This window comes from Squalius cephalus, assembly GCF_949319135.1.
Source record: "Squalius cephalus genome assembly, chromosome: 12".
Taxonomy (NCBI): domain Eukaryota; kingdom Metazoa; phylum Chordata; class Actinopteri; order Cypriniformes; family Leuciscidae; genus Squalius; species Squalius cephalus.
Window position 1 is genome coordinate 27,995,963 of NC_137133.1, and position 15,407 is coordinate 28,011,369.

Sequence of the window (15,407 nt, forward strand, 5' to 3'; positions counted from 1 at the left end):
TTATTTGGATTATTATTTTAAACATTACCATTCAAAAGTTTGGGGTCAGTATATTTGTATTAGAAAAAAAGATATACTTTTATTCAGCAAGGATTCATTAAATTGATCAAAAGTGGCATTAAAGTAATTTCTAATATTATCAACAACAACAAAAAATCCTATTTCAGGATTTTTTCAAACTTTCTATTTATCAGTCTGGGTGGGCATAAAGAACAATAACTTTTCTTCACAGCAAGAACAATAACTGTAAAGATAACTATGACGACAACTTTATTAGCATCCACACCAGTGGACGATGTCATTCTACAGGATTCTGATTGGCTGTCAGTGTATTTATCATTGTGTTGTTGCTACTCTGATGAAACAGCGTTTTGAACGAATCTCCTGATTCAATGACAAATAAAACAATTTAACATTTAAAACATTTAAAGGTATAGCGGAGGATTTTCTTTTTCCGGGTGGATCATCAAGACTATTGGTCCTCCTAAGTGTCAATCATTCTGGTGATATGTTTACGTAAGGCCGTGATATGTGCTCGTGCACACGATTCACACGATGGCGTGCGCTCAAAACACAGGTTGGGCTTCCCACTGATGTCTCAGTCGCGAAGTTTCTTGACAGGTAAAGTTTGGCATGCTATTTGGAGAAATCCATTTAAAATCACTGCTAGTAAAAGTTAATGTAAGCTATGATTAGCTTGTGCATGCTCTCTCGTGCACACGTTTAATAGGCGTTCCCTCTCGGGAGCAGGTAGAGTGTTGCGCATGTGCATTTTTTCAAAAAGTGGAGAGGGCGGTTCTTTTCTAAAATTCGGGAAAATCCTCCGCTATACCTTTAAGGTGGTTGTCGCAACGTACTTGTGTAACGATGAAATTGGTGGGAGTTACTTTCAAAAAGTGATTTTCTCTATTTTGATCACTAAGTAGACATCAGTGTTTACAGAAACTTTTAGCCAGTACTTCTATGATAATCTGAATTATTGCAATAGAGGAATAACAATACTGTGTGATTGAAAAGGCTGTTTGTGAAGCCGTATTATACATTCACTGCTCTCCCTGGCTCAGCGGTAGCAACAACACAGATTTGAATGTTCTGGCACAGTGACAGGCGAATCGTTGCAACATGCGCCACTGCCAAATTGTTGTATCAATTGCTTTAATGAGCTCATTGTTTCTGTCTAAATTAATACATGATATTAGCTAACTGTATGATTTGTTTTTTATGATGATCATAGAACTGTTTTTGACACATGGACATTACTTGGACATTACATGGACACAGTCACCTCTGATAACAGATTACTCTAAATCATAATGTAGAAACCTGCATTTTCTGTAAAGCTGCTTTGAAACGATATGTATTGTGAAAAGCGCTGTACAAATACAGTAAATGTGAATTGAATTGAATTTAGGAATAAGATTGTGTGAGTGTTAGAAACGTTTAATCATGCAGCTCTATCATATATAAGCAAAATGGGCATTATACCTGAAATATACCCAGATATTGAAAATGAATTAAATGGAAAGCTAATGAAATGGAATAAAGTTGAAGCAGGAAATCTGTATCGAGACCATCCCTATTTACGAAGTTGATAATATAGCTCAAGGTTGATAGGCATCATCAAAGTCATCTAGTGTGTGCACTCTGAATACTGTTAATGAAGAACTTTGTGTAAGTGTTGACTTTGTAGGAAAACTGTCATGCACTATGAGCACCAGGATGTCTGAGGATCTGCTGTTGTGTTTGCCTCAAGGACATCCTGCCGAGTACTTTCTATTCATATGAATGTCTGTCACTACTGGAACATATATATCTGATAAACTCTGTGGTGTTTGAAAGCTGGACTCTCTTATTTAGAACCAAGTGTTACAAATTGAACGATAGACTGTGAATGTGAATATCGGAAAGTGTGATGAAAAAATGCATCGATTCAAGAAGATGGAAGCAGATCGATGTGGTGAAAACATCCTGCCAAAATCTCCCCTGACCTACTTTGAAACATACATGTCAGTGTAAACGCTTATGAAAGTTCCTCATGTCATTAGGAGAAGTTCAGTACATTACATGCATTACACCACTACTTAAATAAGTGGCTTCTGTTCTCTTGGGTTTCCACTGATTTTTGTGATTGTGTGCCAAGAATCAATAGACATACAATTAGCATGTTTCAAAGGATTGAGAGCTATATGAAATGCTTAACCTTATAGTAATATCCTGCATTTAGATGATTAAATCTCTTAGCTATCAGAAGCTTAGAAGAGACACACATGAATTAATAATCCAAATTAGATCAATGAGACATCTCAAAACATATATATATATATTTGTCATTTGTGTCTTTAAAGTTGTCAAGCCCTTGCCAGAGAAACCAGCCAAACCTGCTGGCCCCATCGTCCCCCCGAAAAAGCCTGTGCCTCCAAGCAAGGGACTGCTGCGTCCTTCCATCCACACAAAACGACCTGACTTGCCTCTCACTCCATCACCAGCCGCCAAGCAAGTGTTAGTGTCACAAGCTTTATTATAATGCTTTTTTTGTTTTTTTCAGAAGATTCCCAGGTGTTAAAAAGTATATTAAAATTATTATATAAATTTTTGTGTTATATAAAATATTAAAGTATAATTTGTCCCAAGTATAAAAATGTTAATTTGAAATATTGAAAAGCCAAATATTTCTTCTTATTATTAACCCAAATATTATAATATTTAATATTATATAAGGATTTAATATTATTATAATCGCATAAGGTCTAAATGGCAACATAGCTTTGCATTTAGAGTGTGACTGTGATGCCTCTTAAATCCCACAGGCACAATGGAGAAGTTCCCCTCTCACGAACAAAGTCAGAGACCGAACCTGTACCAATCAAGCCAAAATCTACTGTTGTGGACAGCGGCGAGAAGAATTCAGAAACGGGTAAGTTGTTCTTTGCTGGTTTTGATATTCATTGATCATAACATGGCTCGCTCAGTGGTTTTTTTTCCTTTCTCTCAGCTCAGTGTGTTTTTTTTTTTTTTTTGCTGTGGTGTGGGTGAATCCTAGCTCTGTTTGTGGATAAGCACTGCGGATCACTTTCTGGGAGCAGAATTATTCCTCTTGCACAGAAAGAGCATGTTCTAAATCCTCAGTAATCTCCATGATTTCATGCCCTACTTCTATCCATTTGTCAACCCATCTTGTGCTTAATACTGCACCAGCCACCTTTTCAAAGATTTTAGTTTCATGTTAAAAATGACCTGTGACGCTTCAAAAAGTTCATAAAGAGATCGTAAATTTAATCCATATGAATTGAGCAGTTTAGTCCAAATTTACTGAAGAGGCTCGACTGCTTTATATGATGAACATGTAAAGAGCCAGGCATTCAGTCGAGATCGTATCAGTTGTTGTTGATTGTTGTTGATTGTTCACAAACCCTTGAGAAGATAATTTCATGGGATTTATTATTCTCAAGGAGCCACAGATAAAGGAAGAGACTTGTTTATTATTTATGTAGGGGCTCTTTGGGTGTAATTTTTTTTTAAGGATATCTTTAGAAGTCTTTGGCAAGTTATTTCTCAAGGTTTACCAAGTTTTGAATCTTGGAATGCTTTGTCTCTGCTTTGTGATAGGCCTAATTGCAAATTAATTAACTCTGAATCCTGAGCTGGAGATGACAGTCTTTTCGGATGTTAAAAGATATTGGCTGTAAAAAGAATATTTCGTATAATTAAATTGCTTATTTTTTTGATGACTTAATTTAGGAATCTTAGTTAGAGGTAGTGTTGTAGTTCTCGAGACCGGTCTCGAGACCACATTTTAAAGGTCTTGGTCTCGTCTCGGAATCGACCGCATTTTTACTCGGTCTCGTCTCGGTCTCAGACGAAGAGGACTCGGGATTTTATTTCAAGACCACAACTGAGGCATATCACGAAATTATTTGCGTGAAATGAATGCGGGAAAAGCTGTTTCGTCACCGCGGCTGTCGTCGGGGAAACTCTCAAGCATTCAGCGTGAGACTCACGCAATTTACACTTTTCACACGCTTTCACGCCACACATCCATTTTCTCACGAACAGAAATATCGCGAGGCAAAGAGGACACGGAGACCGACAGACGAGACAGAGCTGGTTACTTATGATATAAAAAAATCAGCTCTCAGATTCTGTCTATTCTATTACGAAATTCAAACAATAAATACCGTTTTGGCGCTTGTAAATGTGACAGTGCCTCAGTTCAAGCGGCACGTGAACCGATCATCTCTACTAGCTAATAGTAAATACACACAAATAAACAATGTTGAAAGATACAGTAGGCTATAACTTACCGAAATGTATATTCCTCATACATAATATAGATCAATCAGTGTTTTTCAACCATGGAAAGAGGTAACAGCTGGAGAACAATAAATTGTCACATAACATTTACCTCAGGAAAGCCATTAAATGACCATAATATGTATAACACGTTTAGTTGACTAGAAAAAAAAAAGCTGATTATTTTGCTAATTATGTGTAGATATATTATTTATATATATATATTTATTATATTTTACTTCTATCATTAAGTAAAGTTGTTGTTATAATAAAAAACGCATTATATTTAATTTGAGTTATTTTTAACCTTAAATATAGCAGCTGATAGAGCTCTCTGTATGTTTACAGCATTATGTGAGATTTGTTTGCCTATCTTGTGTATCTAATATTTATCCAAATGAGTCAATATTGAATCAAATCACAAGAATTTAATTGAATTTAAATTGTGAAATTTGTGTCAAGCAATACAAATTGTAGCTTACCAGAAATTTTACCATGTAAACATTGTAACATGTTGTCACTAAACCTAATAAAATTCTGTTTAATTACTAAAATGTTTTGACAATCACAATACACTTATTGTGATGCAAGATTGTTATTTTTTACGGAACTTTGAGTTTTAAAATGGCCGCATATGCATATTCCACATTTTATCATGCCGTGTGGGGACTTGCACTGGTCTTGATCTTGACTCGGTCTCGGCCTGTCTTGGTCTTGGTCTCGGTTTAGGTGGTCTTGACTACAACACTAGTTAGAGGTACAGACATTTGATAAACTATTATAATCACTGCAGAGTAATCAAAATGTGTTTAATTGGCTGATTAGTGCAACTAATCTCTCCGCTCAAGCTTATTCTGATAACAAGTTTCAATTAAGTCTAGCTGTCTGTATTAAATTCGTTCTTTGGCATTAATTTGTAATACTCTGATGAAGACAAAATTAAAAGTCTTCCAGTGTGCCACTGCATTTAAAGACTTTTTTATCTAAGGCACCATATTTTGCTTGGAAAATGTGTAAAAATTGCTTCAAAGTATAGGCAATTGATGAAAAGGAAACCATGAGAAAGATGACAACATCAAAAAGAAATGACGTTTGAGCAGATTCACTGTTTTTGAATAAAAGCTTCTTTTTTTCTAAAAGGTTGACCAAAGTAGCACCAAAATTGGTATAATCGCATCTTCACGAAAGGCCATGAACATTTCAATGCAGACCTTCAGAAAGAGAAAATCAGAAAGTCAGGTTATGTCACTTTCTGTAAAAGGAAAAATAAACAAGACATCTGCCTTAAGGGCAAGTGATTTATGTCTGTAATCTCTGAAATACCATTCAGAGGCTGGCTGATGTGATAAAATTGTTAAGTAGTTAATGGTGAGCATATAAAATCCGAATTTTAAGTCCCAGATTTAAAGATATCAAACTGACAGCTAAACCAAGATGATCGATTGAAAAATTTTCAAACATGACACAGTCTTTATATACCCATCACTCAGTCATGATTGTAATTTCCTGCTCTGTTGGGTTTTGATCTAGACAGGGTGTACACTTACTTTATTACCTCATATGACTTTTAAATTGGCTCCAAACTCATTTTTTGGCTCAAATATAACTTCTAAATTATAATTCAGCTTAGATGGATCATGTTTGACTTTTGTGACTGAAGACTGTTCTCACGTTTGAAGTAAATATTTTATGTGTCTTATTCCCATAGTTAATCTCATGAGTTTTGATGATGTCTCCTCTACCTCGGAGAAGTTAACCCACCCTACCGCACAGCGACCAAAGATGCCTGGGAGAAGACCGCCTGCTCACAGAGGCCAATCGGTGAGTAGAAGCTTGAGCTCTGGTCTCTCAGTAATATACTAATGCAAAAGTCATAGAAAATGACATAAAAAGTTTTTTTTTTTTTTTTTAAGCAAAACATTTTAATTATAACATTTCATTAAGACATTATTTTATTTAGCACATTCATTAAGTGCCATGCTTCCACTTGGAGATAACATTTGAACTAATTTGTATTATTTCATTAAGAAAATTCATTAAATGCCATTTTTGATAGAAGAAAAACACAAAATAATTATTTATATCAACCAATCAGCATTTTTATAATCTTCAATAAATACATTTTCAAGTTCTTGGTTCACAGAATTGTTGTGCTAGTTTGTGTTAGTAGGTTTTTTTTTTTTTTTTTTTTTTTTTTTTTAGTTCAATAAATGTCATGGGTGAAATCACAGATGTCACATAAACCACAATCTCAAACCAGTATCTGCTAAATCTCTTTATACCATAAGCACTAAAATTTGTTTTTAGATTTATACATCTATTTTGAGCAGTTTTTGCGATGTTGAAGAGTGGCATAGAGAAGGGATCATGCAGTTCTCCAGTCTGGATCAAAAAAAGCTTTACTAATGAAAGCCCAGATGGGATGCTTGTCGAGTATAGCGCTATTTGCACTTTGCTCTTCACATGTTTTTCTAAAACGCTCTGTAACATCTTACAGCCGAGCAAGGAGATTTGCGAGAAAGCTGAGAAAATCGAGGAAGTGGATGAAGTTGACCCCGTGCCTTCTGCACAGAATTCGCTTAAGGTAGATCTGGTTTTTACCTTGAATATATAGTACACAAAAAAAGAAGATTCTGTAAATTAAATACATGTTTAGAATGAAAGCAGCATTTTTCATTTTTGTTGAACTATCCCTTTAATGCAAGAATCTTATGTGCCTTTCTGTAATATCTGAGTCAAGTAATTGAATAGCTAACCAAAAGATCTGGTCTGATTATCTGTGGCTCCTTGAGAATAATACATCCCATGAAATTACTTTCTCAGGGGTTTGTGAACAATCAACAACTCTTGATACGATCTCGACTGAATGCCTGGCTCTTCTTTTTCAATGAGGTTTCAGCCCTGAGGATTTTAGTATGTAGTGTTCTTTACATTAAGCTTATGTAAAGTAGACTAAAACACTGTCTGGTTTCACACAGATGGTTCTCATATTTGGTCATTCTGTCAAAATCTCTCAGTCAAAAAAGAGAACTATTGATTGTATGGTAGTCGTGAATGGGTGTCTGGTAGTTTTTGGAATGAAACCAAAAAAACTAATAAAATAATATTGAAATTAATTTGGCAAATAATGTGGTTGTAGTTTGATCAGTGATATGTTTTGTCGTTATTGCTGTTTTTTAGGTATAAAAGCTTAGATATAAAAGCTAAAAGAAATGTAATTGAAACCGCAGCTTTGTCCTAATTTGCCATTTATCTGCAAAACTAATCCATTTGAATTGAGGGGTTTAGTCCAGATTTACTGAAGAGGCTCGATCGCTTTATATGATGAACGTGTAAAGAGCCAGGCATTCAGTCGAGATCGTATCAGAGTTGTTGATTGTTCACAATCCCTTGAGAACGTAATTTCATGGAATGTATTCTCAAGAAGCCACAGATAATCAGACCAGATCTTTTGGTTAACTATTCAATTACACAATTCAGATATATAACTTTTTTTTTCACATATAAACATTGATCAGCGAACATAAACAGAAGCTCAACCAAACCTGCTTGACATGCGAGAACGAACCTCATTGGTTCTTGCGGAAGCTCAAACTTGCTGCGTAAATCGAACATGCTTGAGCTCCCGTTTACCACAACTGGTGTAAGAGTTGATGAATATATGTGAATAAAATCCTAAATGAAATCTGTTCATCAATTATGCTGTAATGTTGAAAAAATTGACATGAAATCAGTTGCAGTATTGGTATCAGTTATGCTGGCATTAATTAATAAAAAGATACCATTAAATAAATATTTAAAATGTAATTGTTGGAGATTAAATGTGAATCACTTTTCACTCATCACGATTAATTACAGATAAATGTGCAATTTAGTTTTTTTTTATTATTGTTTGACAGCACTTAACTTAAACTTAAAAAAATCAGAAACGTTTTGATTAATGGGAATTATAAGCGAACCAAACTTTGGACAAATGAACTCAGACCACCTTCTGGATTTGTGTGACTTTTTCTTGTGGTTTGGTGATATCTAATTTTTTAGCAGTTTCATTTCATTACATTTAAAGTGGAGTAGTGATTAATGTTCCTCCTAATCAGGGGTTTCTAGCAATTTTGAAAATGACATCAGCCTCTCAGCTGGAAACACCTCATCTTGTTGGTTCAAAGTCACCTGCCGTTGTGTAAAGTTCTCAAATCAAGTGAAATCATCCTTGTACATCAGACTATAAGGGAAATAGTTCAGAAATTTGAACAGATCAAAGATAAGGGTATTTCAGTAAAAGGATGTAACAGTTGTATTGTTTGAAAAGGAAATGCATACACCACTAAACACACATATAAGCATTCATAAAAAAAATATTTTGCTACTTCATACTATTGAGACACTTTTTGTTTTTCTTGCAGACGTCCGTCTCATCGCCCTTACCATCTACGGCACCTAAAGCAATGTCATCCATCCATATTACGCCTGAGCCCAAACCAAAAGCTGACAAGGAAGAGGAGAAAGGATCTGAACTAGATGACCTGAAGGCTCAGATGAAGGAGCTAATACTGTCTGTAGGGTTACTAAAGACACAACAGACGTAAGTAGCAACGCTGCGTATTAGTTTTTTTCATGCTGCTTGGTTTCTCGTATTCTCTACTGGTCGAGGTATGTCTATAATGCACAAAAGCTATTCATTTTTCAGATGCTTTTATACAAAGCATCTTCATCAAAGTAATTCATCTTAAGGAGGCAATAACTTTAGAAATGCTAGCAATGCAAGTATCAAAAAAGTATCACTTGTCCAGAAAAGTACCAGCTAAAACAGGTTTTTTGATGGCCGATGCCGATATAAAGTCGACATTTATTTATATATACATATATATATACTTTATATTTATTTTAATCAATATTTAATAAATTATAAATACATTAGAAAACAAATCCTTATATAAATAAAACAATTTTTTTAATATAAATAAATTTAAATAAACATGCTTATACTTTAGATGGCAACTTCTTGAATCTGCAATCCTATTACAGTATTTTTCACAAATAAAGTAATTGTTTGAAAATATATGAATATGTGAATAAAAAGGAAGTAAACACTGTAACAGGGCACTCAGTAATCTGATAATTTTGTGCTCACTGGTAATCCTATTTTTTCAAATAAAGACAAGGTAACGCTAATTTTACATACAGCACACAGTGAAAACGATATGAATATGACAGTGGGCAACTGGATATAGCACAGCATATTTTAAAATTAAGGATTTAAAGTTTTTCGATCGCGTCTCTTGTGAAGCTGATCTTCTGTTTGCATTCACTCACTTTGCACTTCCGTCACTCGCAGTAACACGTTTATGCAGGCTACAAATGCACACTTCACAAGATATCACAGCTGGTTTCCTTTAAATCTGCAAGGTTTGTGAAATTAAATGTTTATTAGATATTCAGAGATTTGTTTAAATGATATAGATGTGCATTTGCTGAATGTTGATGGTAAATGATACAGTATTTTAGTCTGATTGTTTGCCTTTTCTGTTACAAATAATATAAATGCAACGCTTTACTTTTTCGCATACCATTTACTTTCTTTGTTTACCAGTTCTGTCTAACAAAGTATTAGATATGACTGACAAAGATCGTAAACTAATGAAGACTGAGAATGTGAGTGAGCGCTGTGTGATCAGGCGCTGGTGTTCTCAGTGCCACCCATCAAAATAAAAGTCCCGCTTCCAACACATCGGCCAATCAGAAAAACTTACCGGCCGATGCCGATATTTAAAAAAAAAAAATGCTGATAATATCGGTCGACCACTACAGGGAGGGATACAAGAAGTAGTGAAAACATAGAAGAAGATAGGTGCTCTCAGAAGAGAAGAGTTTTCAGCTGTTTGAATATTGTCAGGGATTCTGCTGTCTGGATAGGGTTGGGAAGATCATTCCGTCTCAGTGAAGATAAAGTACATAGAAATCACCCGCAAACTTAATGTTTAGAACCTCTGTTTTCTTTTGTAATTCTATAACTTTTTTCATAACTTTGCAGGAGAGAGCTTAACGAACTCCGAAAAGAGCTGGACGATGAGCGACTCAAGCGGGTGGCCCTGCAGGTAAAGCGATCTTTAAATCAGAATTTCTCTTTACAGCTTGTCCGATTCTGTTAGTTTGATGTGAATGGATGTCAAGAGTGTGGTTTCTGAGGGCAATGAAATGTAGGCGGGATACCTTGAGTTTGCCTCCACACTCAGCAGGGTGAACACAAAGGGTCTGACTCAGCTCTGAATCTCATGCTGAGTGTTTCTTCCACTTACTGACCACACAACTAACTATACTGAATCAGAATTCCACCTCTACTAGCCACCAAGGGGTACGGCATCAAATTAGGACAAGGTATCGATTTTGGCAAGAGGTGATTGAGGTGATGTAAAATGTTCTATACCTCTTTGCCGCTGTCTGGTGAAAATCTCCAAAAACGCTACTTTTCAGGAAATGGAAAAAACACTGTGTTTTACAATTAAACACCTTGTTGTCAAAGCTGATATTGTGGCTTTATAAATAGTCAGACACTTGCATGCGTCATTATAATATTATGTAAGGAATAATTGACTCCGGGCTGTTGAATTGTTTGAAAAATAATGCACACCCGAGGTGGTAATGTGACCACGAAGCGGAGTGGCCGTTACACGTTGGGTGTGCAATATTTTTCTAACAACAGTCAATCAATTATTCTGCTGTGGTTACCACGCCTCAAAACATTGTTCAGATGATGTATTTCAAGACGTTTGTCAGGTTTCTGTCATTAAAACGCTTTTGAAAAAGCCTCGTTGCTAATTTCAAAACGTTATTTTAGAGCTAGTAACAAATACTTGAGCCACTGATGGCAGACTAATGCAGTTATGAAAGAGTGAGAGAGAGAGAGATAATAGCGAAACTGCACTCGCTAGTGAAAAACGTCATGTAGATTTTAAGTTGCTAATGTTCTACCGATAAAATCGTCAGAGCAGCGCTGACAGCACACGAGTGTGTGTCCTTACTGTGTGTATGTGCGTTTGAGTGGGAGAGAGAGCGCGAGAAAGAGATATGTGCTTTCCCATAATAAATGCATAATACATAATAAAACACAATTTTGTGGCAAAAACTCAGAAATAATTTGTCGGTTTTATCCTATTGTTTGCTATATTTATTTGCTTTGTCAGTGTCGGTGTGTAACTGAAATCATTTGGCGAAGTTGTATGGAACTGTAATGCGGTCAAGACCTGCCTGGATCTACTTTAGCCGTGCGTTTCCCTGAAAATAATTGCACACCTTGTTCGTCAACCAATCAGAATCAAGCATTCAACAGCACCATAGTATAATAACATATGATTAATTGCATTACTTTTTCGTTATAAAGTTTGCTGTAGCTATGCGGTCAATCGGTTTTTCCTGTAATTTGGCCAAAATCTCATGTTATTAAAGACGAAGCTGCATGGCACTTCATTCATGAGAGGGGTGGGTGGAGTTACTAGGTTTGACTGACAGTTTGAGGATCCAACGGAGTTATGAGGTTTAGTCACAAGTTCTTATTAATACTTTTCATTGGTTACGTTTTTGCAAAACCCTCAGAAAGATATGAAGGCTGACCAATAGTATTGATTTATGGAATGCGCAGATACCAGGTTTCTGCTTGATAGCGACATCTTGTAACATACTTTTTATATTATTTTTCTTAACCACCTTATGTATCCCACACAGTTTGTGTGCTATTACTTTTTAAGCAATCAGACTTACAATTTGAATTTAAATTCATTTGAAGTAACCAAAGACATGGGCAAGCTTTCATCATTTTCTTTAGAAAATGTCAAATTTGTAGAAAATTTAGAAAATGATTATGAAATGCCATTTTATCCAAGTTACCTTAACTGAAACAGCCTTTGAACAAGCTAACAACTTTAAAAGGAAGACTACGTTGTTTAACGCATCAGTCACCAAAATTACTTTGGATAAGAAGTAATCTGTACTTTATTTCTGCTGGTAAAATGTTTTTTATAGATATTTTGTGTTGGACTTTGTTACGTTCATGATCACCTTACTGTTAAACATCAACTAATTTATGACACAACGCTTCCTCACCATTGGCGAACTTTTCCAGCAATCCACGTTTTCACTTTTATATGGTAGGCTGCAATATTATACATCTTCTGAAATAGTACAGAATCTTTGGATCAAAACACAGGTGAAGAAGAAGCAGAAACAAGCGATAGAAGCATTGCTTACGCACATGTAAGCTAACGCGATCATCAAACATTAAACAGCATATAAATTAAAACTGCCTAACGTAAACGAATGAAATGTCGACCCAGGACGAGGTATAGGACTTTGCAAGCTTTGAATACAACAACATATTCTGGGTACATAAAAGTTTTGTGAAAATGATCAAAATGATCAGGTTTATAATGCAAACAACACTTCACCATGTTAAAATGTTTGTGTGCTTATTTCCAGATGGAGATAGATAAACTGAAGAAGCTTGTACAGTCAACATGAAATCTGGCTCCCTGAACTGGACCGATGGCTCCGCTGTCACGTCACGAGTGGAAAGCGACCTCCAGATGGAGGGACGATATCATTCACGTCATCATTACACTCTGACTTACTCCACAAATTGTAAGATTCACATATTTGCACATTAGGTTTTTTCTAGGTTTAGAAAAGTGTAATTATGACAGATGTATATGGTTGTTTTCCTCTCTTTTTTTTCTTTTTGCCAACAAAAAATGATTGAGGCCTTACTTTACTACTGTGCTGGATATGCACTCTGGGCACTTATTGAAAAGTGCAGCAGATTATGCATTTAATACTACTGAGTCTGTATAAATGTTGGGGGATTATCTTGTTTCCTTGTTTTTTTTTATGACGGGTTAGTTTTTAAAGAAAACTATCATGATCTCAGCAACATTCTGTCTATATAAGCCTCATTAGATGATTATCAAATGTATGGCGTACTCTTGGTTCCTTAGTGATGATGTATTCTGTTGTTGTTTCAAAAGGGAGAAGATTTCTGTTTGTTTTTTCTCTAACATTCCTATCCAGGGTAACACTATCGTGCCTGTTAAGATTTTTACAAGTGTTAATACTGGGAGCTCTCATACAATATAAATATATATAAATATATATGTGTATACTTAGATCTACAGCATGATATATTTTTATGGTCTACTGATTGACTGGGATTGTGTACCTGTGTTTTGGTTTAAAACACCCAACACAAGAAAATGTGGCTTCGACAAGCGGTGCCATATCACCATACGAATGGCAGAAATCCATTTTGCAATTTAGGCTTCGGTTTAATGGCATAGAATACCGGTGGTTTTGTTCTGCATTTACTCCCCCTTGCAAAAATCACGCTGAAATTTTGGCGTAAACCTCTCTGACTGCTGTTTCTACATGGATGGTTGGCTAGATAAAACATCTGGCATGATAAAATATAGATGTTGAGCAATGAACACCTCAGGTTATAGACTGGTGGTTGGCACAGAGGGAATGAGTGGCTCTCTGAGGAGTATTTTTTTGTATTTTTTCACCTCATTATTAACAACTGTGCAGTAGAAGTACTGCTGACCAAAATTGATATTTTAGTGAATTGGTTCCGATCCTAGAATTATGCAATCAATAAAACACTCTCAGGTACACTGGAGTGTGCCTACTCCTCAGGCCTCTTAACCCTTAAGCTGAAAATACATTTTTAAAAGCATTCCTGACCAGGGATTGTTTGTTTGTCTCTGTGAGAGTGTGCGGGAGTTGCTGATACAGTAGGATGTCAGGTTGATCTCTAAAGCAATAAACAGACAAATCTTTTTGGTTTCCATTTCTTCATGTTTAATGAATATGTTCATGTTCTGATGCTCCAACTTTACAGGATCTCCCATGAAAGTACATGAAAAAATTGTCATCTATGTTGTCTGAAATTGGGTAGAACACATTCCATTTTATTATTTTATTTCTTAAGATCTGTTGTGCACATACAACATCTATCAAAATGATCTTGTTTACATGATTTAAAACTGAATTGCATGAGCTGAGATTTTTTTTTTCCAAACGAAATAAATGTTTATTTACTGAGATTGTTGTGATTATTTAGTTGTTCAAGATTTTTGTATTATGGTTTTTACTTTTTTTTTTTTTTTTTTTTTCTCCAGAAATATTTGAAATTGTTTTCTTTTTGGGGTCAGTATTTTTTTTTTTTTAAGATTTTAAAGGATAAGTCTCTTATGCCTATACCAAGGCTGCTTTATTTTATCAAAAATAAATAGTAATATTATTAAATATTACAATTTAAAATAACTGTTTTCTATTTTAATATATTGTAAAATGTTTGTTATTCCTGTGATCAATCTCCACTCCAGTGTTACATGATCCTTCAGAAATTATTTGCTGCTCAAGAAACATTTCTTATCTTCGGTGATGAATACGTGTGTGTGTGTGTGTGTGTGTGTGTGTGTGTGTGTGTGTGTGTGTGTGTGTGTGTGTGTGTGTGTGTGTGTGTGTGACAGTTACACTTGAGATGATTTTAGAACACTACCTGAAATGAAAGCATATTTTAATTTCAATCAATAAAAGTGCAATTTTGTTCGAATTAATTCTATATAGCCCTCGTTGATTATAATGGTGGTAATTAAGGACATGCAAATTGGATGATGATTCACTTAAGGAATTTAAATGTTTTACTAAAAGAATGATGATTAAATTCACATCTCATTCGGTGCCAATTAATCTTTCCCCTTTAGAAGATCTACAAATACATTCTTAATGTCTGGAGGTCATATGCATACAGCCTTTTAGCTCTCGTATTGACAAATTCAATCGGAGAACGAGGGCATTTTGAGATGTTATAATTATGCACTTTAACAAGTTACAAAAGGCAGGGAACTCTTGGAAAGTCTCCAATCAGCAGAGCTGGACTCAGACAGATCCATACGCAGAGCCATGCTGTGAGAGACACACTTTTCCATCTGCTGAGCTGCCCAGAGCCAGTGTACATCTTCTCTGCAGCACCATGACATGTCCTACCAGAACACATGAGACGCTCAGTCTGTGTTTTCACCACAGATCCATCCAATCCATCACTGATCTTAACAAAGCCAGTCAGATGT

The 15,407-nt window shown here is 35.4% G+C and overlaps 1 protein-coding gene across 4 annotated transcripts in view; it reads left to right on the forward strand.

Annotated features, from left to right (window-relative positions):
- cd2ap (CD2-associated protein) overlaps positions 1–14,210 on the forward strand; it is a 56,755-nt gene extending 42,545 nt beyond the window's left edge. For 3 of the 4 annotated variants that reach the window (XM_079889353.1, XM_079889356.1, XM_079889354.1), the window contains exons 13-19: positions 2,346–2,499; positions 2,808–2,914; positions 5,999–6,111; positions 6,788–6,874; positions 8,694–8,872; positions 10,322–10,385; positions 12,760–14,210. In XM_079889353.1, coding sequence (XP_079745479.1) covers positions 2,346–2,499; positions 2,808–2,914; positions 5,999–6,111; positions 6,788–6,874; positions 8,694–8,872; positions 10,322–10,385; positions 12,760–12,801 — 746 coding nt within the window. In that variant the 3' untranslated portion in view covers positions 12,802–14,210. The remainder of the gene's footprint in view (positions 1–2,345; positions 2,500–2,807; positions 2,915–5,998; positions 6,112–6,787; positions 6,875–8,693; positions 8,873–10,321; positions 10,386–12,759) is intronic. The other variant, XM_079889355.1, reaches the window with a different exon arrangement.
- The last annotated feature ends 1,197 nt before the right edge of the window (positions 14,211–15,407 follow it).